The following is a 27518-nucleotide window of genomic DNA, read 5'->3' as shown; positions in this document are numbered from 1 at the left end:
GGGGCGCACTGTGCACTAAATGGCAAGCTTCTGAGTCTGCCTGTTGTGGAGCAGGATGCCCAGGGTCTTGTCGTGACCTACATGGGCCTGGATCTGGCTTGGCCTGGAAGGAGCCCCCACTTATCCTCTAGTTGCAGGGACGACCTCTAGCTCGAGGCCGAGTGAGGAGGGCAGGCTTGACACCAAGCTTCATGGCTGAATGATCCAGCTGCCATCAGCTTGTCTTCATCAACATGGTTCCCTGGTTCCCTAAGTCCAGCTCCTCCAGCTCCTTCTCTTCTTTTTCCTCCTCCTACCTCTCCTCCTCCTCTTCTCCCTTCCAAAACTCTGCCTAGTTCTGCATTGTGTGTGGGGCTACAGATTCCTCCTTACACTTCACCAAGCCTCTCCTACTTATAGGGTCGGGCTCACTGTGTGTCCCTGACACTCAATTATTGTGTCAGATCAAAGCCTCCGGTTCTTAGGAAGAGGCTGCGTTTGTGACTTGTTTAAATAGCACTGGTACCCTGCTCCCGAGCATAGCTATCCTGGGGCAGGGACGTGACGGAAGGAGGGAGAGGTGAAGAAAGGACTTGATTTTCTGACATCCGTTGTGTCCCTGGCAGGCATTGTACATACAGCGTTTCATCCAATTTTCACAATAGCCCTTGGTCGTTTCTTTCATTTTATTTATGAGGAGTCTGAAGAGGTTTAGAAACTTCACCAAGGCCCATGGTTAGTAGTGGCATGTGTGGATAGACACACGCACACACACACACATACACATACACACACACCCTGTGCTGAAGCACGTTATGTATGTTAGTATATTGAATCCTCAGAACAGCCCTGAGGGCGCGGTGGTCTTGACCCTCCCACAGGCCCAGGGGTCTCTGACTGAGCAGTGAGGCTTCTGTGTCCTTGCTGAGACCATAGCAGTCCACTGTCCAGTAATACATAGCTGTCCTTTTGCCTCGGGGAATTCTAAAAGTGCAGGGAAAGGAGAATAAAATGCACCAGAGGTTCCAGAAGATTTTAAAATCAACCCACCCACCCATGCAGATGGCTGGTTGCAAGGCCTGGTTGCGGGGGCGGAAGGGGGGCGGTCTCTGGGGATTAGGGAGGAGACAGTGGGAGCAAGCCCCTCGCTCCATGCAGGCCCGCAGGCAGGAGCAGACCTCTGCAGGTTCACCAACTTTGGGTCCCACTTCCTTTTTAAATGAAAAAATTTTTTTATTTGAAGAATTGAAGTACCACCAGGAAGTCCTGAGTCTAGAATTGTGTATCAGGCTCTAAGCCATCCTCCGCACAGGCTGTATCTGACCTCTAAGGAGAGGCGATCGGGAGGAAAGGAAGAGGCGGGGGTGGGGGGATCCTCAGAGGCCACCCGGACTGCACAGATTCTTTAAAGAGGAATGTTTTGGGTTTATAGGAATGGATCTAATTTCCCATCAGATGTGGACAACGTGTGTTTTCAGAGCACAGGGTGGAGGGCTGCTGTATGGGTTCCGGGCACCTGTGCAAGGGGAACCAGCTTCCCCATAGCTGGAGTCTGCACAGGAGTGGGCTTTCAGAACAAGGACATGTGTGGATGCGTGTGGATGTGTAGATATGCGTGTGGGTACATGGGAATACATGTGGATGTGTGTGGACATATGGGTACATGTGGATACGTGTGGATGTGTGTGGATACTTGTGGATGTGTGTGGGTGTGTGTTGGTGTGTATGGATGCATGTGGACACATGTAGATACTTGTGGATACATGTATGTGGGTGGGCGTGGATGTGTGTGGATACATGTGGTTACATGTAGATGTGGTGGATGTATCTGGATATGTATGGATGCATGTGGATACGTGTAGATGTATGTGGATGTGTGGATGCATGTGGATGCATGTGGGTATGTGAGGATGTGGGTGGGTTATGTGTGGATACATGTGGAAGCATGTGGATGTGTGTGGATGCGTGTGGCCGCATGTGAGCTGGGCTGGGACCTAGGCCTTCCTGGCAAGGAGACTACAGTGCTGGTAATTTGAAATCTGGCCTGAGAGTCAGGTCTGCTGGGTTGTCTTCCTGCTCTGCCACCATCTCCTGACTCCCTGGGTGGCCTCCTGCCCGTCACATGTGGGGGGCCACGGGAAGGGTGTGGCCAGAGTTGATTCTGCCATTGTCTGAGGTCCCCTCCATGAGGCGAGCAGGCACTGTACATTTTGTCTGGGAAGCCGAAAGATGGTGGGGGGCTGCTGCTTGTAATGCAAACGACCTGAGCATGCCTGTAGCCTAAGTTTGTAGAACAGTTCATTCCAATTACATGGAACTTTTATTAGTAACACTGCTACTTATAATAGTTTTTTTTTTTTAATAACTGGCAAGAATTCCTTCCAAACTTGAGCTGTAGCTATGAACATCATCTCTTTCATTTTTCCGATTAATCCCTGAGCACTCATCTCTCCTTTTAGCCAGAAGCCCATACATTCCTCTCCCTTTTTTTGAGTTTTCTAAGAACCCAGCACCTTAATCCATGAGAAGGAAGGGAGTAATCATGCTCTGTTGGCCAGGTTTTCCCTCCAGGCCCCTTTTTCCCACCTCTCTGCTGAGGTCTGTGACCCGAGGGCCAGCAGATTGTATCATGGGCACACCAAACCCAACTGTGGGCTGGGTTCAGCCGATGGGAAGCAGTGGAAGGAGCTTAGCTGGTAGAGGAGATGGAACTGGGGCCATTTCTCCCTGATTCACCCTCACCTCTAGCAAAACTGTGCCTTCATTAACACCCCTTCCTCTGAACCTTCTGGAGTGACTTCTGTTTCCTGCTGGGATGCTGATCATTTAGACCAGGTCAGGCCAACATCCATGCTTAAACAGGGACATTCCCTGGAGTGTGACCAGCCCTTCACTCCCAGGTCTCCTTGCTACAGCACGTTGCTGCTGGATGCTGGCCTGTCCCATCAGACAGGGAAGGCTGGACCGCTGCTGAGCTGGTCCTGCCTCACCGCAGGTCCCGGACTGGCCACTGGTCTCTTCAAGGAAGCACGGTCCTCTCCATCAAGGGTCTACGGCTATGGGGGTGCCCGGCTTTCAGACATATAACACCTGTATCCCCACCCCCATGCTGTCATCTGTCACACAGACCCGAACTCCCTTCTCCCTGGAAACCCACCCTAGCTGTGTACAGCCTGTCTTCATAAACTTTTAAAACACAGTAGATTGGGTGATACCTCATCCCACCTCTCTATGAGGGAGGTGACCCTCAGTGACTATAAGATAGGGGTACTCATCACCCTAAGTGATGCCACCCCAGCCTTCTAAGGAAGAGGGCTCATCAGAGATATTGAGGTAACTTGGTGGAGCCTGTTTCACCAAAGAAGAGAAACACGTGTACAAATGAAAGGTCTAACAGAGTGCCTGCTACACCGTCTTCCTGACAGCAGATGTTTGTGACTTCAGACTACACCTGTGTAGCACAGGGAGTCCAGCCTGGTGCTCTGGGATGATCTAGAGGAGTGGGATGGGGGACAGTGGGAGGGAGGGGATATATATATATATGTTGTGTGTGCTCAGTTGCTCAGTCGTGTCCGACTCTTTGCAACCCTATGGACTGTAGCCCACCAGGCTCCATGGGATTCTCCAGGCAAGAATATTGGAGTGGGTTGCCATTTCCTCCTCCAAGGGATCTTCCTGACCCAGGGTTTGAACCCGTGTCTCCTGTGTCTCTGATATATGTATACATATATCTGATTTTCTTCCTTGTGCAGAAGAAACTAACACAACATTGTAAAGCAGTGATTCTCCAGCAGAAAGAGAAGACGTGTCCTTAGGGAGCTGACACTTGGGGCTGGACTGCTAGTGCACAGTCGGTCTCCAGTCCCTTTGTCTGGGGGGCCGCTGTTGTCTTCCTGACTCTAAAGGTGGGGCCCTGTATGCTGGAGTCTCTCCAGAGCTCCAGGAGTATCTCAGGAACACCCATCCATAATCTCGCCCTCAAGCAGTGCACTGGCTGCCTGGTTACCCAGCTGGCTGGCTTCTGCCGGGGTGATTCCCTCCTCGTGGCATAAACAAGGCAGCAACATCACACAGGAGGCTGGGGCCACCCCCCTTCCCTCCCCCCACAACATAAACATAAACCCGTGTACACACACAAATGGAGGGAAGGCCAGATGGTTGGGCTGTCAGGAAACACTGCTATTTGCAAAAGCTGGATCTGCCCTGGGGGAGAAGTGGGAAGCGTGTGGCACCTTTGCTTTCTGACTCAGCCTCCATTCCACCCCAGAGTGGTGTGAGGGCTGGAAGTGGCTGAAATTCACACCTGGAAGTCGCCTCAGTTTGTCTGGTTGCTGCTATGGATCTGTGTCTGCTGGATCGCTGGGGACACCCCATTCAGATGAGTTGCTCTTCCAAACTTCAGATTCCACAGCCGACACCCCCTTGCTCGTCATGCTGTTTCCATATGACGAGGCTGGTGCTCCAGGGACTTTGAATTCTGAGCTGGCCCCCTGGGACTCACTTGGGCTTTCATACTAATTATTTTCCAAGGCAGTTTACAGCTGGGTCATTTATACTCATATTTTTTCATGACACAATGCACCAGAGGTTTAACACTTAAAGGGAGAAGGGTAAGGGTGTTGCACAGGAATTCTATCTCATGGCCCCTCCTGGTCCTAAAGTCTACCCTTTGTCCAAAATGCACTCCAGCTGCTGAAATTCAGATGGCCTCCAGTCAACCTGGGGTGGCTTCCGGGGGGAGGTGAGGTTTCAGGAGCCTGTGAAGGTGGAGAGGGGTTGAGTTCTGCCTTCTGTGAGTGATTCTCTCCACGTTGACTCCTCCTCTTGATCCGTCTTGTTGTTTAGTTGCTCAGTCATATCCGACCCTTTGTGACCCCATGGCCTGTAGCCTGCCAGGCTCCTCTGTCCATGGGATTCTACAGGCAAGAATACTGGAGTGGGCTGCCATTCCCTCCTCCCAAGAATGGAGCCCGCATCTCCTGCTTGGCAGATGGGTTCTTTACCACAGAGCCACCTGGGAAGCAGTTGATGTCTAAAGGCACTTTATTTGAAGTTTTATAAAACACAAGGCTGAGCTATTTTCTCATGGGCTCAGATGGGGACCACTTTGGATTCTGTGTCCTCTCAGGGGATGGTGCTCAGTGTTCTGAAGTGCCCTAATTGTCCTGTAGACATCATTCCACCCCGAGGGGACCCTGAAAAACGTGTTCCATCTCACTGTCCCACGCAGGTGAGGCTCCTCATGTTGGCTGTTGAAAGAGACCCGTTCTAAGATAGGCATGACGTTGTAAATCAACTCACTGTACTTCGGTTTTAAAAGAGAGAGACCCAAAGTTGCCTGGAGCTCCAGGGCCCCAACTCCCTCACTCCCCTGGGGATGTGTTCCCTCGGGGGCCCCCCTTCCCCAGAAGCCTCAGCAGAGCACCCAGCGTGGCCTCATAGCTTCTCTGCCGTGGGCCCCCGGCTGATTTAGTGGACTATCAAGCAGATTTGGATTGTTTATTGGACATGCCCATTATTTATGATGGCTCACAGCCCTAAAAGCATAGGCACGGGCTGTTTATAGAAATAATCCTAATGAATAATAACCAGGCCCCTGATTTATTAGGATGGAAGAAGGGAGCCACTCATTTTCAGTTGGAGCAAAATGCTCTGAAGGGACCAGATTCTCCTTCCAGAGAGCTTGGAGGAAATTCTTGTACGAATTGGGAGATCTGAGTACCAAGAGTTCAAAGGCGATTATAAAAGAAAATCAAAGACACGTGCCTCTCTGGACCTCATCCTTAATCCCCTTCTAGTCACATTTACAAGGTGACTTTTCCAGATTTTCAGATCCTCAGACCTCATTAAGTAATATCACCTGATCACTTTTCAGGTGACATTGGTTTTCATTTTCTTACCCCCAAAATACTTAAAAGTGAGAGACAAGATGTGGTTAAGTTATTATTGAATTGATTGCTTCAGGCTCATGGAGCCAAGGCTCAAATTCCTGTTGAAAATGCCCCCTCCCTCCTTTTCTCCTTCCTTCCCTCCTTTCTTCCTCCCTTGCTTCCTTTTGTTGACTGAAAAAAAAAATGTACAGCCTAAAATTTGAGAATTATGTTTTATTCGGTGGACTTTCTAAGGACTTAAGCCCAGGAGGCAGCCTCTCAGATGGCTCTGTGAGATTGCTCTGAAGAGTGAGGGGGGTAGCCAGGATAGACAGGAGATTCTGCAACAAAAGCCAGGTAGTCAGAACAGCAAAAGATGACTGTTAGTTAAAGAAAAGCACATCCTCGAGTTAATGAAGCTAGTGCTTTTCTACGTATGTCTGGGCTCATTGAAATCATCCCTTTGACGTTCACCTCGGCTCCCTGGGGCCAGCACCCTGTGTTCTCTCCATCCTGAGTCCCCTCAGGGCGCACAGTCTGGGGTGGCGCTAGTCGTCACTGACACACATGAGGTAGGGTTAGTGCTTTCTCTCTGTCCTTGAAGAGCGTGGCCCAGTAATCCCCTTCTCTCTGCCAAGCTCTTTGTCACAGTCTGTGTAGACCCCTCCTAGCTCTCTGCTCAGCTGTCCATGGAGCTTTATGGGTCTCGAGTCTTCTGAAGGCACCAATGAGGTTTCTGCTCAGTGTTTCTCAGGGTCTCCTGGGAACATTGGTTGACTCCCTGCTTGGACCTGATAGAACCCATGGATGTTATGACCCCCGAGCCTGAGACCTCAGACTCAGGTTGTGTTTGTTTCATTTGCTTATCTGATGAGCCTCCGTCATTTGAGTGAATGGACTCAACATGTCTCAACCTGTGCCAAGGACATACAGGGAGGGCTTTCCTGCTAAAGACAAAGGAAGAGAGAAAGAGGAGCAATGCGCTGGTGCCCAAGCCAAGCCTTCAGTGCTTCTTGACTTCTGTTCACTGGTTAACAAACCATTTTGTCAGGGATGTTGCTTCTAGTAAAATCTTCTAGAAGTGACAATTGTGCCAATAAAAGCTGAATTCGTCTTGATGAAGCAGGGGTGGTGGGAGGATATTCTTCTTGCTTAGACCTCTCTTTGAGAAGCACAGTGGGAAATTGTTACTTTCATGGATCAAAGGAGGGAAGTGAAAAGAGACATGTATTGATCCTATATACCCTTGACCTTCTGTACCTGGTAAACCACTTGGGACCTCACAGAGGAAGTCAGTTCTAATGTCACAGAGCAATGAATCTCTGGGTTTCTACTCCGGAGGAGTAAATGGGCAGATAATGGCTCATGTCACAGGGTGACCACTCTAAGGAGGTGAGAAATCTGTCTGATCAGCTTTGATCTTCCCTTTCAGAGGTTCCAAAAACAGAGCAGACATTTGAAGAGCGCCTGATCCTCAAGGCTTTCTTACTGAAGTTTGTCAATGCCTACTCACCCATCTTCTATGTGGCCTTTTTCAAGGGAAGGTGAGTATCTTGGTGCCATGTGCAGAAGGGCAGTTGGTCACAAAGACAGTCCTCCACTAGGGTCAGCCTGTCCCCATTGTTAGTTTACATCTTCAGCCCCGTGTCCCACTCCCATTGCCACCTGACTGCACTAATCATGCTGGATTATCGTCTTCAGATTCTGATAACATGGGGAGATCTGCAGTTATTTGGCTCTGGCCCTGAAAGGTTAATCCTAGAGGAATGTGTGTCTCCCAAGTTGAGGACATGGCAGGAGAAAATTTCATGTCCAGCCAGTGATTCTTGGGTCTTGCATTGCAGGTCTGATGCTATCTACCCAGGTCAATGTGGACTTCATAGATTAGGATACTGTCTCCCACAAGACTGCCCTCACTTCAAACACTACTGCAAGCTCTGGGACTCTCAGGTCACTGATGGTGACCCAACCAGTCTGGGTCACCAGACCCAACTAGTGACCCCAGTTGGGTCAGTTGGGCAGACCCAACTGGCTATAACCACTGACCCCTAGGTTTTAATAATTCACCAGAACAACTAATAGTGCTTGGGATGTGTTGTCCCTAAAGTTACAGTGTTATTACAGCAAAGGGTTAAAAGTCTGAACTGGCAAATGGGAGACACATAAGGCAAGGTCTAGGAGCATCTTGGAAAGAAGCTTACATGTCCTCAGGATGTCGGCTTCCTGGCACATCAACGTGCACCACCAACCACTCATCCAGGCTTCAGTGTCCAGAGTTTTTATTGGGGTCCCATTCTCCAGGCATCATTGAATGAATCATGGCTCATGTAATTGACCTGAGTCTCCGGTCCCTCTCTCCCACCTGAGGTCAGGCTGCCTTTACTTGGCTCAAAGCCCCACTCATTAATCATGTGGTTGGTCTTTCTGGCATTGGCCTCCATGATCCTGAATGAATGGATAAGGAATTGTGGTACATATATACAGTGGAACAATAGTCGTAAAAAGGAACACAGTTAGATCAGTTGTAATGATGTGGATGAGCCCAGAGTCTGTTATACAGAGTGAAATTAGAAAGAGAAAAACAAATATCATATATTAATGCATATGTATGGAATCTAGAAAAATGGTACAGATCTTATTTGCAGGTCAGGAATAGAGATGCAGATATAGAGGAAGGACTGTGGACACGATGGGGGAAGGAGAGGGTGGGGCAGGAATTGAGAGTACCTTTGACATACATACACTATCAGGTGTAAAATATATTTTAATAGTTAGTGGGAAGACGCTGTGTAATACAGGTAGCTTAGCTCAGTGCTCTGTGATGACCTAGAGGGGTGGGATGGTGGGTTGGGGATGGGAGGAAGGCTCAAAAGGGAGGGGATATATATATATATATATACATATAACTGGTTCATGTTGTTGTACAGCAGAAACTTAACACAACATTGTAAAGCAATTATACTCCAATTTAAAAAATCTTAAAAAAAAAAGAAAAAGAATTACTTCATTAGCATAAACTTAGGTCTAGTCCTAGGGGCCCACCATGAATAACAAAGGCACTCCTATCAGGAAATTCCAAGGATTTAGAGATCCTTCCCAGGGACCAAGGACAATGACCAGTCATATATTTATTATATAATAGTCCTGGGTATAAATCACTTCTGGTAAGTATCATTTGTGGTCAGATCAGCTAGGTACCTCCAAGCTTTCCCCTTAGGCAGCAGCTAAGTCAGGAAGCTTCCTTAGAACTGAGAGCTCATCAGGCAGGCAGTGATAGCAAGACTGTCATCATCCACACTTTATAATTCCCTATAAATGTTTGTGACCCAAATGACTACTTCTTCTCAGGACCTCTGCACTTGAGGCTCATGAAATTATAGTAGCAGAGAGGTTCTCCATATTAATGATTATATACTTCTTTGGTGATTTATGTCTAGATTTAATAAAAATAGAAACTTGCATACATACGATATTCGTAGGGCTCTGACCCTTAGATAAACTTGTAGTGTACTGAGAGAGAGAGTCTTGGCAGCAGCACACTGCAGTCTGCAGTAAGTGCTGTAAGAAAAGGTGGAAAGAAAGTGTTAGCGGAACACTTAGTTATGAACAGAGACAGGAAGACTGCACCAAGAGGGGAAGTCAAGCTGAGCCTCCAGTAGATGAGCAAGATTTCAGGAGACGGGTGAGCGGATAACATTTCAAGAAAGTAGGATTCTTCTATTGGCCTGTCTGGTTCCATGGTTGGCTGGTACCTCTCCACCTCCCTGCTCAATCTTCTTATTCCCTAATAAATTACACCCTTAGATCTTAGAAGAGGAATAAGACAGGCTTCTTCCATTCCTTTGAGTATTTTCAGTACGAAGTCTGAATTTTTCGTTTCTGGGCCCAAGAATCTCCACTTGCAGTTTTAGTCCATCTTGGCCTTCATTTCCTGGGAAATCAGAAGCCCTTGTGGAGGAATTGCAGTCAGAACTCAATTCTTTTTTTAAAAATACATTTTATTTTGTATTGGAGTATAGTTGATTAATGAGCAATGTTGTGATGGTTTCAGGTGACCAGCGAAGGGACTCAGCCATACATAGGCATGTATCCATTCTCCCCCAAACTCCCCTCCCCTCCAGACTGCCACAGAACATTGAGCAGAGTTCTCTGTGCTATACAATATGTTCCTGTTGATCATCCATTTAAAATACAGCAGTGTGTACCTGTCCATCCCAATGGATAGTTAGTTATAGAAATCAGTTCTTGACACAAGTTGAGGGAGGAAGTTGCAGGACGGTACACTTAAGGACAGAGAGGGCATGGAAGCCCACTTGGCTGGGAAATCCCATGAACAGAGGAACCTGGTGGACCGTGGTCCACAGGGTCACAGAGAGTTGGGCACGACTGAAGCAACTTAGCACGCATGCACCTGCTAAGACAATCCAAACGCCATTGTGTTTAGGCTCTGAAATGATCACACACACACACACACACACACACACATACATGACTGCCTCAACTCCACACCACACCTGGCCTCAACCCCTCTGCCCTGGGATGTGACCGAGTCAAAGGTGGTGATTGTTAGCTAATAACTGGTGTGAACTCCTTCCTAGAGGAGTAGCGTCACCCTGGCCAGTTCTTCCTAGGAGGACATTGGGCAGTGACTGGTCCACTGGGGAGACACACCCTCGGGCAGCCCTGACTTCCTCTTTCTTTGCCTAACTCTTTGCACACTTCTCCCTTCCAGGTTTGTCGGTAGACCCGGAAGCTATGTTTATGTGTTTGATGGTTACCGCATGGAAGAGGCAAGTATAGCCGCTGGTTTTTCCTGCCTGGCTGGTGGCTTGTAGGTGCCCCTCCCGGCCTGGCCCCACCCATGCTTATATCCGCACTGCAGCTTGACTTAGCTCATGCCCTTGGCTGTTTGATGTCCCTTCTTGCATCTTCTCATCCTGCAGTGCGCCCCTGGGGGCTGCCTCATGGAGCTGTGCATCCAGCTCAGCATCATCATGTTGGGGAAGCAGCTGATACAGAACAACATCTTTGAGATCGGAGTCCCGTGAGTAGTGAGCTCTGCTCACCCCTCTCCTGGCTGCCAGGGCCGAGCCTGGCAGGGTCAGACTTCCAGAAAGATCTCAGGGCCTCTGCTCTTCTAAGATAGGGTGGCTGCTCACTCCTCTGTCCGTGCATGCTCAGTCGCTCTGTTGTGTCCAACTTCTTTACAAGCCCATGGACTGTAGCCCCGCCAGTCTCCTCTGTCCATGGGATTTCCCAGGCAAGAGTACTGGAGTGGGTTGCCATTTTTCACTCCAGGGGATCTTCCTGACCCAAGGTTAGAACCCATGTCTCTTGCGTCCCCTGCATTGGCAGGTGGATTCTTTACCACTGAGTCACCTAGGAAGCACTCCTCTATCCATTTTCCAATAGCTTCCCCATGATGTAGTACCCTTCCTGCATGTTTTGTTTGCCAGTCTGATTTGGGATGTTGGAGGCTCAGCAGGATTAAGCACTTGCTTTCCTGATGACTCAGTGGTAAAGAATCTGCCTGCAATGCAGGAGACGTGGATTCAGTCCCTGGATTGGGAAGATCCCCTGGAAAAGGAAACCCATTCCAGAATCCCATGGACAGTGGAGCCTGACCGGCTACAGTCCATGGGATCGTAAAGAGTAGAACATGACTGAGCGACTAAACAACAACAACAATTAGTACCCGTAACAGTGACAGAGCTGAGAGTCAGATATCAGTCTTTCAGTATGGTAGATGGTACTTCCTAGTGGTCCAGTGATTAAGACTCCATGCTTCCACTGCAGGAGGCTCAGATTCAATCCCTGGTTGGGGAACTGAGTTCACCCAAATTAAAAAGAACTATAGTAGATGGGTGAATATGAAAGATTGAACCCCAATGTAATCATTTAGAAAAAATCTCTAAGGAACTGTGGCACACATGTTCCTAAGAGGGCAAGGATGCATAGCTGGTGAAACACAGGTTGGATTTTCCTATGGATTCTCTCCCTTCCCCTCCCACACGGTTTTATACAGATTTCATACAAGTCCTTCTTTCGTTAGGTTTTGCATTGAGATAGTCATGAAAATGAACACAGACACATAGCCACTGGACCCAAAAGTGGATGCAACAGGTGAAGACCTACCTTCAGGCAGAGAAAATGTGGCTCCCTCTGCCTTTTGCTTTTATGGCTTTTTTTTTGGTGTAAAGAAATCTCTTTCAGGGGATATTTTCAGCTAGCCTGGCATCAGAGAGCCAGGGAATGACAGAGAAAATTGGGGTAACTCTTATAGACTGAGCCAATCCTGTTTAGGAGGACTGGGCAGACAGTTTGTACCAGACTTGGAGTTCTTTGCAAACCTGCAAGATTTTATCCATTCTGGGATGCATTCGCCAGACAGTCCCCATAAGGTTAAGTGAAGATACCGCTACTTGCTCTGTCTCCCTCTTGGATAGTTACTCTGCATATCATTTGAATGGTTCTGAGAAGTCCTGCAGTAAAGAAACTGGTTGAATCCCTTTCTTTCCAGCTATATTTGTTCATGTCATTGAGCTGGGGTCTCAGTGGCAGACCTTAGAGTCCACTCTGACTAGTATAAGCAGCAGAAGAGTTTGAGAACAATATGAGCAGAATATGATTTGAGGGATAGAGAGCCAGGCTCCAAGCTGCAGGACCAGGGACAACACTGTCCACACTGCAGGAGGGCTTGCAGGAACGCTACTGCCTCCGCCTCTCAGCTCAGATGGCTCAGAGTGGAAAATGAGAATTGGCTATCACAGAGCTAAACCCACAAAAACTGCAGTCTGAGCCTTCCCAGCCATCTTCATCAGCTTGAGTTGCTGTAACAAAATAACATTGACTGGGTGGCTTAGTGCAGACATTTATTTCTCAGAGTCCTGGAGGCCATGAAGTTCAAGATTAAGGTGCCTGCAAGTTTGGTTCTGCTGAGGACTGCCACCCCATGTAAGCTCATGTGACCCATTCTCTGTATGTATGTGGAGAGAAAGAGAGCTCTGGCACCTTCTTCTTAGAATATAAGGGCACTAATCCCATCACGGGACCCCACCCTCATGGCCTAATCTCAAGTAAGTGAAAGTGTTAGTTGCTGTTAGTTAGATGTGCCTGTCTCTTTGTGATCTCATGAACTGCAGTCCAACAGGCTCCTCTGTCCATGGGATTCTCCAGACAAGAATACTGGAGTAACCATTCCATTCTCCAGGGGATCTTCCTGACCCAGGGATTGAACCCAGGTCTCCTGCACTTCAGGCAGATTCTTCACTGCCTGAGCCACCAGGGAAGCTCCATCTAAACTGAATTAACTCTCAAAGGCTCCACCTCCTAATACCATCACATTGCCAGTTATGACTTCATCATATGGATTCTGGAGGGGACACAGTCAGTCTGTAACACAAGCCTCTTGGTTTAACCTATACACAAAATGTTTGAGACTTCCCTGGTGGTCCAATGGCTAGGACTCCATGCTTCCAATGCAGGGGGCCTGGCTTTGATCCCTGGTCAGAGAACTAGATCCTGCATGCTGCAACTAAAACCCAGCTCAGCCAAATAAATATTTTAAAAAGAAGATCTATGGTCTTAAAAAAATTTTTTTGTATGCAATAAAAATATATAAGCAATGGTCCTTATCTTCTCAGAGATGAGTGTTTTTGGTTTGGGAGGCAGAATAGACTGTGTGACTGGGCGTTCTCTCTGTGGTTTGTCAGAATTCAGACAAGTGAAGGCCAGGCATTTCAGAGCCGTCAAGGAAGGTTTCATAAGCAGGCAACTGTGTCTGTGTCTTGAAAGAAGGCTGTCACTGTCATATGTAACCAGTTGGTCTGCCATTTAAAGAAACAGTTTCCCCTGGGTGTGGATATCTTCTCTAAACAAACAACATACAGATTTATCAGAACACTTCCTAACTCACGTGTGGCTTAAAGGAGAAGTTGTGGTGGTCCCATGATGGGACCTGGGGCATGCCAGGGTCATGGCAGGAGCCCAGAACCTCTCTCAGTCTGCTTAAGGGTCGCTGAGGCCTAGGTTCCTTGAGCTGATTGGGACAATTAGCAAATATATATGTTCCAACTCCTTCCTCCAGGAAAAGCAATCCTATAGGAGCAGTGACGTCCTGAAAGGTTCCCAGAGGAAGCTATTCTTTGGTCTTTCTCAGAAACACAGAGAGCTAAAATTATAATGGAGAAAACCAAAGTTGTCTGGAAAGAAAACCCTTTTTAATGAGAATCCTGCATATTCGTTCAGAACACTTTGTCATCCCAGTGCTCAGAATGGGTCTCACCATCACCCACCATCAGTCAGGCTGTTTTCTGTCCCCACACTGGGACAGCCTCAGGGGGCACTTGGGCAGGTCATCTTTCTTGGAGGAGATGGAGGAGAACGTTGACCGGAATCTCTGTCTGCTTCAGCCAGCCTCTGGTCCTCAGTCAGGAAATCATCAGTGTTGAGAAGCTCAACCCTCTGAAATGATGCCTGGGTCTCAGCTTTCTGATTGACAGTCATTCCGTGATAGTCATCAAGTAACGCTGGTGGGATACATGGTGCCTGTGGTCTAGGAGCTTAGCATCTCGGAGAGGACACATTTGTTATGGATCAACATCCAGGACATAGACAGACTGGAAAAAGATGTGCCCCTTTGAAGCTGTGAGACCAGCCCGTCCACCACTGCTACCTTCCAGACATCTGGGGAAAACACCTGTCTTTCCAGTACATTGGATGGAATTAGATACAGTTTGTGGGTGTCAGATGCCCATTTTTTCTTTCCCAGGCATCTGTTCTACCACTTGGCCCATCCACTCTGCATCCAGAAGTCTTTTTAGAGTGTAAGAGAGGAAAGAAATCAGTCATGCATTTGGACAGTGTGTTGGATGTTCCCCAACCATCAATTCCATCAGCTCCACGACAGATGAAACCTACACATGGCTGTTTTCCTTGCAGACTAAATTTTCTTCCTTATGCTTGATGTGTGTTTAATATGCCGCCCTTTAATTGGTGGTATTTGCATGGTAATTCATAGAGCTGTGAGCAAGTCACTTTCTGTGTCTCACTGTCCTCATCTCTTGATGCAAAGGATTTAACAATTCATAATGTAATATATATTTAGTATGTAATAATGTAATAATCTCTAAGGTATTGTCATTTCAGCTCTAGCATTCTATGAACCTCTCTTCTAGTCAATGAAACTGGTCACTGCTGATTCCAAGACAAGTCATTTCTATTTCAGAAGATTTTTTCCTCATTTTAGTTCTTTTTTATTATTATTATTTTCTAATTGTAGTTCTTAGTCTGTTGTTGTTCAGCCCCTGAGTTGTGTCTGACTGTCTGTGACCCCATGGACTGCAGCACGCCAGGCTCCTCACCCTTCACTATCTCCCAGAGTTGCTCGGAGTCATGTCCATTGAGCTGGCGATGCTATCTAATCATCTCTAGTATGTTAATGGACACATATAACCTAATCAGGTAGTTGAATTCAGGAATGTAGAGCAAAAGTTCTTCCACCAAGCCTTACAGTCTATTATCTTCAAAGTGAAAGTAAAAGTAGCTCAGTTGTGTCCGACTCTGCGACCCCAAGGACTGTAGTCCGTAGGATTCTCCAGGCCAGAATACTGGAGTGGGTAGCCTTTGCCTTCTTCAGGGGATTTTCCCAACCCAGGGATCAAAGGCAGGTCTCCTGCATTGCAGGTGGATTCTTTACCAGCTGAGCCACAAGGGAAGCAAAGTTCTCAGTAATTCTACAGATTGTGATTTGAATTTGTTCACCTGCAATCACCATGATTTTGGTTAATAGGTCTTCCATGCTTCACTCAGAGCCCACTCTCAGTGGATTAGACTCATCCAACCCAAAGTTCATGCACCTGGCAGTATCCTTATTTATGACAGAGTAGAGAAACATAAGGTAAGCAAGAAAAATGGGGGTCTTAAATAGGCAAAAGAGAAATGACAGTTGAGCCTGATGAGGAGGAAGGAATATTATAAATTATAAAAACTGGATCTAATGGTCTTTAATTCTTTGATGGAGGCCGTGCATCTCTGTAGGATAGGGATTTTTGTCAACAGATCTGGTTTTAAATCTAGGCATTACAAAATACTCACTGTAAAACCTTGGGGAAATTATTCTAGAAAGATACATGGTTATGTCAAAATACATCTTGCTTATATACTCAGCTTTCTAGAAAAGAGAAAACATGGGCAACTGAGAAAGAGAGAGCCATTCTTGGGCATTATAGGCAGCCAAGGTGTTCCTGAGTGTCGCTGGCTTTTGTGTTTACCAGTGATGCTGTCTGAGTGTTTCAAGTCCAGGGAAGAGACTTTGTCAGGACTCAGGATGACTTTTTTCTCTTCTACTCTGGGACCAAAGACTTGTAGCTTGTGGTGGCTCTTAGGTACCTTCAGATACCTGCCTCCATTTTTTTTTTTTTCCTTCAGGGAGATAAATATTAATCTTAGAGGCCAGACGTGATTTTTAAAAAACAAAAGCAAGTCTGAGGAGTTAAGTAGGTGATCATACTGAATAAGAATATTTGGTAAAAAATATGATTATACACGTAAGATTGATCATCTTTTACATTCACTGTCTACTTCTGAAAGCAATCTTCAAGATTTGTCCAAAGAAAATTTTAAAATGTTAAAGACTATCGAACTGACCTTTGTTAGTAAGCCAGGTACTTGGCTCTAACTTATCTATCTCTCTGAGGATGCCGTGTTCTCCTTAGATTCCCTGTGTGTGCGTGCGTGCATGCCTGCGTATTGTAAAAAGCACCACCACTACAATTCTGGTGGCTTCTCAAGTCTACCAGCCCAGCAGCCTTCTTTATTAGATTGTTTCCCAATCTTTAGTCACTGTCAGCAGCTTCTAAATTGTTTTCCATTATTTACCTAGACACAGAGTGGAACATGACTGAGTGACTTTCACTCACATTTACCTAAACAGCTATTTGCATATTAATTTCCTCTAAACCAATTCACTTTTTAAGTCCATCTCATTTCTGAAAATGGAAAACTAACGCTATCAGTCACCCTGAATAGCAAATAACAGTAGAAAGAAATACAATAAAAATGATCCATTATTAATCATTGATCTTAGTGTAAGATCTGCATTCTCTTTATTGAAAAGGAAGTCACGCAAGTGCCGTGGAGCTGTTAACGGCATACCAGGGGTGGACTGGGGTTTTCTCCAGGCATGCAATCAGAGGGATGGGTTGAGAGCAGTAAAGGGAATACTTTTCCCAGGTCCTCTAAGGAGATGTAAGACCAAATCGAGTGAAAGTGAGAGTGAAGTCGCTCAGTCATGTCCGACTTTTCACTACCCCATGGACTGTAGCCTACCAGGCTCCTCAGTCCATGGTATTTTCCAGGCAAGAGTACTGGAGTGGGTTTCCATTTCCTTCTCCAGGGGATCTTCCCAACCCGGGGATCGAACCCAGGTCTCCTGCATTGCAGGCAGACGCTTTACCATCTGAGCCACCAGGGAAGCCCAAGACCAAGTCTCGAGACCTTCCAAAAACATCCCATGCACTGCAAGTGGAACTTGTCCTTTGCTTGGGAGACACTGGCTTAGAGCAATGTTCTTGCTTCTAAACCCCGTGGATCTCCACGAGGCTGGCACAGATACCAGGTGTGTCCATGAATACTATACACCTGCCCTTTGGGATCTCAGATAAGCATCTTCAGCTTCCAGATTTCTCCCTTGTTACCCCTAAATTTTGTAGGGGCCCCAGTCAGGGCCCCCATGGAAGGCCAGCTCTGTCTAGGCACCATCCAAACAGAAGCGTGTCCCTGGAGGTGTAAAAATGAAGTGCTTTCAATGAAGGTAGCAAAACTGGAGGCGATAGGTGATTTAAGGGCAACTCTGTAACCAGTGAGGATATGATGAGAAATGAAACTGAAGCCGTGTGGTCTGGCCACGCAGCCCAGGCTGCCCGGGCCTGACGTCGTGACACACGCTTTCCAGAGGGGGGCCAGGTGGTTTTCAACACAATGGGGCTCAGAACAATGCTCATTGGCAGCTCCTTCTGACGTGACTCCAGATGTGGCTGGCGGCAGGGCAGGATCCAATCCTGTGCTAGTTATTACCTGAGTCCCTTGATGGGGACTGTCCTCATCTCCCTCACCACACACACACACACACACACACACACACACACACACACCACCTTTCCCATCTGTGTTTGTGCAAAATGGACTTTAGATCCTGAAACACACCACAGTACATCCCAGCTCTTCACTATAATTTTATCTCGAACTCATCTCCAATATCCCATGAAGCAAATAGGAAATTGCCTTTTATCATTCATGGAGATGAATACGTGTGTGTGTATGAAAGAGAGAGAGAGAGGAAAAAAAGGGTAAATGCTGTCTTTCCTAGGTGTCAGATTCTTTCCTGAGTAACGTCTGAGATGGACAGAGCAGATGGATTAATATGTCCACTATCAAAATGTCTCCTGTCTCCTATTCTTGCTAGAAGCACCAGATCATATCCCCAAACAGCTGCAACATACCCCTGGACACAGCCAGGAAGATTTTGTAAACTTTCTTCTTTTTTTGATAAATGCGATGTCGTATATTTCAGGACATAAAACAGTTTCTCCTGAAAGCCGTCACAGGAGAGGGAGGTGTGTGTTCAGTGGAATCTGGCCATGAATCAGAGGTGTAAGGAACAAATCTGAATCCTGTCCCATGTCAAGAAGAGGAATACACAACTCAGAGGTTGACGTGTTTCTCTTCTTGTGCCCCATCCCAGGCTCAGTTCTGCCTTCTTTCACGAGGCTTGAGGTCTGTGGAGCCAGGGGCATTGGAAGACTGCCTGGGGCTCTGATTCCTCCGGTTGGGGGCGAGGGGAGGAGGCAAGCTGTGACTAAAGGTCACCGTGGTCTCAGGGTGAGCCTGTAGCGCACACACAGGGGGAAGGCTCTGGACAGAGTTTCTGAAACTTGTCATTAACAAGGGAGAGAGAAAGAGCAGATGAAAAGGAGACAAGGGTAACATCAAAGGAGTTATTTTAACAAGGGAGTGCATCGTACGGTCGGAATCACCATCTGAGGCTTTCCACACGGCCCATCTGTGTATTATACAATGTGCAGGATTCCTGTTAAATCCTGCACTGGAGGGACTTCCTTTATTCATGTTTTTAATGGGGACTGGGATCTCCAGGAGGGAGGCTCCTGGGAAAGAGAGGGTTCGTAAGAACTTTGTGGATTTTGGGACCTGCCCACAGTGCAGCACACGGCTGACCGCCTGTCTTTCTTCCATCTGCCCTCCATCTTGGCCTTGGTTGCTCTGGGGTCTGTTCCCGTGACTCCTCTTTCCTTCTGTTTTTGCTCCCTGGAAGGTTCCTTCCCTTCCACTCCGCCCACAGACATGTTTATTGTGAGGGCTTCTGTTCTCTCCGTGATGATTCTTGGGTCTCTAGCTCTAACTTCGATCTGTTTGCAGAGCCCCAGGCCACATATTGGAGAAGGACATGGCAACCCACTCCAGGATTTTTGCCTGGGAAATCCCATGGACAGAGGAGCCTGGTGGGCTATTGCCCATGGGGCTGCAAAGAGCTGGACACAACTGAGCAACTGAACAACAAGAACAAGACCACATATGGCAAGGCTTACCAGGCATCCCTACTTCATTGTCTCGTGAGACCCTCCGTCTCAACACGCCCTCCCCCTCTTCTCTTGTGTCCGCCAGCTTAGCCAGCTCTGCAACAAGCCACACACCTGGCTGAGCACTCTAGAGATCACCCTTGGTCCCTCTTTCCTTCCCAACTGCAGTTCCCCACTTGCTTAACCCCATCTCTGAAGCATGTCTCCATCTCTCTGCTTCCCTTTGTGTCCATGGTAACTGTCCTAGCCTCTGCGACCCTGATCTCCCACTGGCACCCCTGCATCCAGGTGGCTTACAAGGGCATCTTCATGAGCTTGGGCTACCTCTCAAGTCATCTTCCATCACTTTCTGTCTCTTACCTTACATTCCAAACATCTTGAACTCCTTTTAGTCCTGCAGTGAGCCATGCTCACACCGGCTGTGGCTGTTGCACAGATAATTCTCTGTGTCTAGAACACACACCTTTCCCCATCACAGCACTCTCTCTCTCCTGCTGCTTTGCTCATCTTTTGTCATTTGATTGGTTTATGTATTTCTTCCCTGGGAAAAACTTGCAGGTTGGGTTGACCATCCTCTCCTAAATCTCACCCTTTCTAATACTCATTACACAGGACAAATGCTGTTTGTTTAAGTGTCCACTGTCCCAGCTGAATTACCTCAGTAAACACATCAAATGCCTTTCACTTCAGTTCAGTTCAGTCACTCAGTCATGTCCGGCTCTCTGTGACCCCATGGACCACAGCATGCCAGGCCTCCCTGTCCGTCACTAACTCCTGGAGTCCACCCAAACCCATGTCCATTGTGTCGGTGATGCCATCCAACCATCATCCTCTGTCGTCCCCTACTCCTCCTGCCCTCAATCTTTCCCAGCATCAGGGTCTTTTCAAATGAGTCAGCTCTCTGCATCAGGTGGCCAAAGTATTGGAGTTTCAGCTTCAACATCAGTCCTTCCAATGAACACCCAGGACTGATCTCCTTTAGGATGGACTGGTTGGATCTCCTTGAAGTCCAAGGGACTCTCAAGAGTCTTCTCCAACATCACAGTTCAAAAGCATCAATTCTTTGGTGCTCAGCTTTCTTTATAGTCCAACTCTCACATCCATACATGACCACTGGAAAAACCATAACCTTGACTAGACAGACCTTTGTGGGCAAAGTAATGTCTCTGCTTTTTAATGTGCTGTCTAGGTTGGTCATAATTTTCCTTCCAAGGAGCAAGCGTCTTTTAATTTCATGGCTGCAATCACCATCCGCAGTGATTTCGGAGCCCAGAAAAATAAAGTCAGCCACTGTTTCCCCATCTATTTGCCATGAAGTGATGGGACTGGATGCCATGATCTTAGTTTTCTGAATGTGAGCTTTAAGCCAACTTTTTCACTCTCTTCTTTCACTTTCATCAAGAGGCTCTTTAGTTCTTCACTTTCTGCTGTAAGGGTGGTGTCTTTAATAAAATATTTATTTATTTGACTGATCAAGTCTTAGTTGCAGCACGTGGGATCTTTCATTGCAGCTCACAGACTCTCTAGTTGTGGTGCATGGGGTCAGCAGTTGCAGTAAGAAGACTTAGCTGTCCTACAGCGTGTAGGGTCTTAGATCCCCCGATAGGGATCAAACTCACATTCCCTGCATTGCAAGGTGGATTCTTAACCACTGGACCGCCTCAGGGAACTCCCCATCAATTATTTTTCATTTCTTATGTAGCTTTGGCTTTGTTCTATCATTTTTTAAATCAAAATATAAGTGATTTACAATATTGTGTTAGATTCATGTGTACAGCAAAGTGATTCAGCTGTGTGTAGTAGTATAGTAGCAGTTCAGAACTGAATAGGGATATATACATGTGTTTAATTTCCCATGATTAATTATAACCATTTATTATTCTTTACTAGAGGTTGGGTGAAGTATCTGGTTACTGGCACTTGGAGGCAAAGTCTCAGTTTGAGTTCTGGTCCTGGACTTTCCCTTCTTCCTTCCCTCTCTCCTTCTCTTCTTTTCTTTCCTTTTTTTGTCTCTCTCTTCTTTATTTTTTTTTTCCTTCATCCTCTCCCTCTGTCCTGAATCACATTCAGGGTCTCAGCTAGTTCCTAAATTCATACTGTTTGACTTTAGAATCTTTAGGCTTCCTTTTGGCTTCTCTTAATTTCTTGTGATCACAGAATTGTTGCTTGCTATCTTATTATGAAATATTTTATCTAACTATTGCATCTGTGGATCGTGACCATTCTTTACCTCCTCCTGTGATGAAGAGGAGGAAGACAATGATAGATATATTTATGGAGCTCTTGGCATATAACAAGCCCTAAATTAAGCATATTACATAGATTTTCTACTTTGACCCAATGGACTGGTTAATATTTATTTCTGATCTTATAGGTAAGAAAACTAAAGCTTATGGAATCTTCAACTTCATACCAACCCCAAGAGGCTGGGCCATTATTATCTTGTTATTATTTTAGACCAGAAACATCCTGAATGAAGTTGACTCATCTACTTGGGCTGCTACTGCGTGGCTTAAACAACAGGAGTGTATTTTCTCACACTTCTGGGGGTGCGATAGTTCAAGATAAAGACTGGCCATGTTTGGTTTCTAGTGAGGGCTTCTTCCTGGCTTTCAGAGCACTGTCTCCTCACGGTAACCTCATATGGTGGAGATAGATTAAAATTTTAGTTGTATTTATTTATTTGGCTGTGCTGGGTCTTTTCTTAGTTGCAGCACATGGGATCTTTAGATGCAGCATACGAGCTCTTAGTTGGGCTCGTGAGATCTAGTTCCCTGACCAGGGATTGAACCTGCATTGGGAGCACAGAGTCTTAGACACTGGGCCACCAGGGAAGTCCCTCTCTTCCTTTTCTTACAAGGCAAGCAACCCTCTAGGTGAGGACCCACCTTTATGACCCCATTGAACTTTAATGACTTCCTAAAAGCCCTGTCTTGATATACAGTCACACTGGGACTTAGAGCTTCACACATATGAATTGGGGGGTGGGGAATGGGTGCAGCTTACCCCGTGGTGGTGGTTAGACAATGTTTAGCTTGGCTTTAATGGGCATAATTGAAGGCAGGAGGAGAAGGGGACGACAGAGGATGAGATGGTTGGATGGCATCACCGACTCAATGGACATGAGTTTGAGCAAGCTCCAGGAGTTGGTGATGGACAGGGAACCCTGGCGTGCTATAGTCCATGTGGTTACAAAACTTCAGATGTGACTGAGTGACTGAACTCACAGAATGGACATATGCTATTTATATTATTAAGACCTGAAAATGTTTGAGCTGGTAAGAGAGAATCATTTCTAGTATTTTCTAAACACTCCCCATTCTCCATGAAGAGGGTGGGTAGTCCCCCCATTAGACAATAGGACTATCTGAGCATCTGACAGGTAGGAACCACTTCTCTGTTGCTTATCCAACAGCAGAAAGAATTCATTTTCTTTGGATTTGAAGAAATTTGATCCTTTGTGGGGAATCCTTTTATTATCCTAACAGAGGAGCGCCTCAGATTGTCTCCTTGTTGTTCCTCTCTCTTGTCCTTAGATCAGATTGGCTTCGATATCAAGACAGTCGTTTTTCTCTTTTCTGTCTGCAGAATGCACCCTCTCCTCTAGAGGCTTCTGGTGACTGGTCCCTTTCTTTTCCAGGAAGCTAAAGAAGCTATTTCGGAAGCTAAAAGATGAGACAGAGCCCGAAGAAACTGACTCTGCCCATTCAAAGCATCCAGAGCAGTGGGACCTAGACTACAGCTTGGAACCGTACACTGGACTGACACCAGAGTATATGGAAATGAGTAAGATCTTATGGACTTTGCTTCTGCTGGAGGTGGGTTCAGATAAGGGACTGAGGGTGGAGGGGAGGATTAGGAAAATCCCCGGGGCAGCGTCTACTCCTTCGAAGGCTTCATGGCTACCCGATGTTGCCTTCAGGGCCACGTGGAAGCTAAGGAGGAAGGGGCAGAAGGAGCCTTGAGTTGAAACACCTCATCACCCATTTGATACTCACATGGAGCCCTCTTCTCTTTGCATCTCCTCTCCTCATCTGTCATATGAGAAGCTTTGTCTCTAGGTTTCTTTCCATGGTTTCTATCATGAGAGGCAATTGAGAAGTCTGAAATTTAAGAATGGACTTTCCATTGAAGAGTAAAGTAGTCCCCTGACATTTGGGACAAGGATTATCCATCTTGACAAGGAGAATAGAGGAGAGGCCCTCCCTCTGATCAGGCAGGGCTCAAAACATGTGAGCTTGTCTCTAAAAGTGGTGAGGATGTTTTGGGTAGGCGGTGAGAGGAGAATTTCTAGTTAGAATCTCTGATTGCCCTCGGATAAGCCTTGAGAACGGGAGTGTGTGTAGCACAGGCTGGTAGACACGGTCATCTCAGATGTGGTTGGGGAGCCATGCATTCCCCATCTTGAGCAGTGTCCCAGCTTGGACCAGCTGCCTTCAAATGCTTGGCCACTTGTGAATAATCCTGATCTCTCACTGGGGTGGATATTTGAGAAGCCTGTTTCCAAGACTTGGAACGAATAAATTAAAAACAGAGGACCAAGAGGGCAGATGTACCATCTAAATATTGACTCAATCTAGAGTGTGTGGAGGAGCATCAACGAGATCCCACGACAGAATCACTCAGTACTTTCTATCAATAGACCCTCATTGTGTTTGCATAATGGTTCCAGCCTCCTTTGGTTAATCCCTTCTCACAGGGGGCCACTCATGCCTCTGTGTATCAGGTACTTCACTTGTTATTTCTAATTGATATTTGTTCTCTCTCTTCATAGTGTGTATGTGTGTGTGTGTGTGCATGCACACATGCACATGTGTGTGTGTTAAGGGTACAGCAGTAGACAAGGTCTAGGTCAGATGGCTAACAACATTCTGTTCTAGCCCTGGGGTCTCTAAAGAGATGTGTTAGCTGTTCAGTCGTGTGCAATTCTCTGTGACCCCGTGGACTGCAGCCCACCAGGCTCCTTTGTCCATGGGATTCTTCAGGCTAGAATACTGGAGTGGGTTGCCATTTCCTTCTCTTGGAGATCTTCCCCACCCAGGGATTGAACCTGGGTCTCCTGTATTGCATTCTTTACCATCTCAGCCACCAGGGAAGCCCAAGGTCTCTTAAAATTCCAGGCAAATCCTGAGCTTTGTCATCTAAATAAACTTGCCAAAGAAGAAACAGTCATCAGGCCTGCCTCAGGAGCAATAGACACAGAAAATATCAAGATCCAGTTTGTGTAAACACGTGGCCCCCTGCTGCTTTTCATGTCTCACCAAGTTCTACCTCTCATCCCTCTCCAACATTGAACCAGGCATTAACACAGACACAGCCGTTTGGATTTCAGATGTCCTTGTGTGTCTGCCATCCTCTTGGGAAGAAATTGTTGCCAGATTGAGGCTTCTATTGGGGGAGAGGCTTGCTCCTTACTCCAGAACCCCTGTAACTCTGTCTTTAAACCTCCACCTTCCAACTCAAGTGCCTCCCCTACCACCCAATTATTTGCATAGGTATTTGCATAACTGTCTGCCTGTCTCTCCAGAGCTGACTATTTCAAAGCTCCCTGTCTTGACTCATTAAGAGCAGAGAGCCTTGAGCCATACTCCCTGGGTTCAAATCCTGGCTCTGTCACCAGTTAGCTGGACAGCTTTGGGTAAATGGCTAACCCTAACCCTGAGCCTGACCCCGACCCTGACCCTTACTCTGATTCTGACCCTGACCTCAACTTCACTGGATAGTTGTAGTCGTGAAACACTTACAAGGCACTCAGGAGGAGGAGTTGTGGTGCTGGAGAAGACTCCTGAAGGCCCCTTGAACAGCAAAAAGATCAAACCAGTCAATCCTTAAGGAAATTGACCCTGAATATTCATTGGAAAGACTAATGCTGAAGCTGAAGCTCTAATACTTTGGCCATCTGATGTGAAGAGCTGACTCACTGGAAAAGACCTTGATACTAGAAAGAGGCAAAAGGAGAAGGGGGCAACAGGGGATGAGATGGTTGGATGGCATTGTCGACTCTATGGACCTGAGTTTGAGCAAACTCCAGGAGATGATGAAGGACAGGGAAGCCTGACATGCTGCAGTCCATGGGGTTGCAGAGAATCAGATATGACTGAGCAACTGAACAACGGCAGAGGGAGGGGCAAGTCTGGAGACCAGGACAGTCTCTCCAACAATCCAGGTTGATACTGATTCAGCCTTCAGTCGGGGAGGAAGCCTGGACCACACAGGGGCTTTCCATGCTGAGTTCCACAGAAACTCACTCACAGAACTCTGAGGCCATTCTGCTAAGCTATTAGCCATTTTAGAGACATGATTATTTTATTATAAGTGAAAGGACAGTGTTTCTGACTTAGATGTCCTTCATTCCTAGTATCTCTGGGTTATCCTCTTCACCCTTTACGTGACCATTTGCCCCTAGTATGATCACAGATGAGGTACAGGATAAACTTCACCCAACGATGACTTCGTCTAGTCATGTAGGCTACATGTGTTTGGAGGATGTTCTGGGGTTCAGTCCTAGGCGTGCTGTGGCTGGTTACATAGCTGAATGCTTTCAAGTCAGCCAGGCCTTATTTCCTCATCTGAGAAGTAGCTTTGATGAGACTAGCACCTACTTTGTAAGATGCTTCTGAAAACTAGGAAATGAATCTGAAATAGTTAAAAATCAGTACTTGGGAAACTCCCCTGGTGGTCCAGTGGCTAAGACTTTGCATTGCCAATGCATGGGGTGTGGGTTCGACTCCTAGTTGGGGAATTAAGATCCTGCATGCCATGTGGCATGGCCAAGCAAATATAAAACAAAACAGTCTGCCATCTCGCTACGCTTTCAGTGAATATCAGCCACCATTGTTAGTGTCAAGAGTCCAGTTTCTTTTTCTTGAATCAAGAAATTGACTAAAAACCATCTGGAGGCCCTGGATGCAGTGAGCCCTGGAGGTTTTCCCCATCCCATCAGCCTAGGATCAGGTGTTGATTTAAAGGCTGAGGGCACGGACGAGATTCCAAGGCAAATCTAAGAATCACACTGGAAACCTGAGACATAAGCATTCTAAGATACTTGTCCTTCCAGAGAACATGGAGGCCTTAGGGCTTTGCTTGTCAAGTCTGGCATCTCACATGGGCTCCTTTTTGGCGCCTGTTGATCTCAAACCCACAAACTTTTGTTCCTCTAGTCATCCAAAAAATAATTGCTATTGTCTTCCTGACTTAGGAATTCAGTTATCCCCTGGTGGAGCCTCCTCTAGTTTCTTAAATGCAGCCCAGGCTTTGAGGCCCTCAGGCTATTCATGTGGGTGACCAGCCACATTTCTTTTTGTCATTGACGTTGTGATTACAGGAGATCTCATTTTTTCTTAGTTGCAAGCTTACAATCCTGCCAAATCAAAAAGGAGGTGCACGGGTGATTGCATATTTTGGAGTAAGTGCCAGATCCTTATTTTGAAAGACCAAGAGCTGTCAGTCTCCCTTCCTCTCTAGATAAGCCCACAGAGTCATGTAAGAATTACGCAGCTGATGGAAACAAACAGGACACCCTCCCTCCCTCCACCACCAAGAGACTCGGGGACCTACACCTTGCAGCTGCATCCAAGTTATCTCATGAAATGGCAGACTGGAACTTCAGGGTGCAGGAGGCTCGTGGATTGGTGTAGGCTATGACTTCTCTATGACTCCTGTCTGACTTTGCCTCATCTCTAGCTGGCAAGAGGGCTGCTTAGGATGATCCAGAACAATTTTTTTTTTAATCCATGACTCCTTACCTCACTGACTTTGCTTGTTGACTGGAAAATAAAATTGCACCACCCAGATGGTACTAGTGGTAAAGAACCCATCTGCCAATGCAGGAGACATAAGAGATACGAGTTCAATCCCTGGGTTGGAAAGATCCCCTGGAGGAGGGCATGGCAACCCACTCCAATATTCTTGCCTAGAGAATCCCATGGACAGAGGAGCCTGGCGGGCTGCAGTCCCTGGGGTTGCAAAGAGGTGGACATGACTTAAGTGACTGTGCTTACACATGCAAAGTTGAGAATTATGTTTTATTTGGCAGACACGCTAAGGACTTAAGCCTAGGAGACAGGCTCTCGGA

At 46.8% G+C, this 27518-nt stretch overlaps 1 protein-coding gene and 1 non-coding gene across 2 annotated transcripts in view; one reads left to right on the top strand and one right to left on the bottom strand.

Moving 5' to 3' along the window:
* Positions 1 to 27518, top strand: part of ANO2 (anoctamin 2) — a 337093-nt gene that overhangs the window by 273074 nt on the left and 36501 nt on the right. The window contains exons 17-20 of the mRNA XM_040234945.1: positions 7282 to 7393; positions 10582 to 10639; positions 10793 to 10893; positions 23085 to 23230. Coding sequence (XP_040090879.1) covers positions 7282 to 7393; positions 10582 to 10639; positions 10793 to 10893; positions 23085 to 23230 — 417 coding nt within the window. The remainder of the gene's footprint in view (positions 1 to 7281; positions 7394 to 10581; positions 10640 to 10792; positions 10894 to 23084; positions 23231 to 27518) is intronic.
* TRNAC-GCA lies at positions 17251 to 17322 on the bottom strand. Its single transcript has one exon. It is a non-coding gene; the product is annotated as a tRNA-Cys (tRNA).

The sequence above is a fragment of the Oryx dammah genome, unplaced genomic scaffold (genome assembly GCF_014754425.2).
Source record: "Oryx dammah isolate SB20612 unplaced genomic scaffold, SCBI_Odam_1.1 HiC_scaffold_29, whole genome shotgun sequence".
NCBI lineage: Eukaryota > Metazoa > Chordata > Mammalia > Artiodactyla > Bovidae > Oryx > Oryx dammah.
The sequence above is the reverse complement of the archived record's forward strand: the minus strand, read 5'-3'. Positions and strand labels throughout refer to the sequence as shown.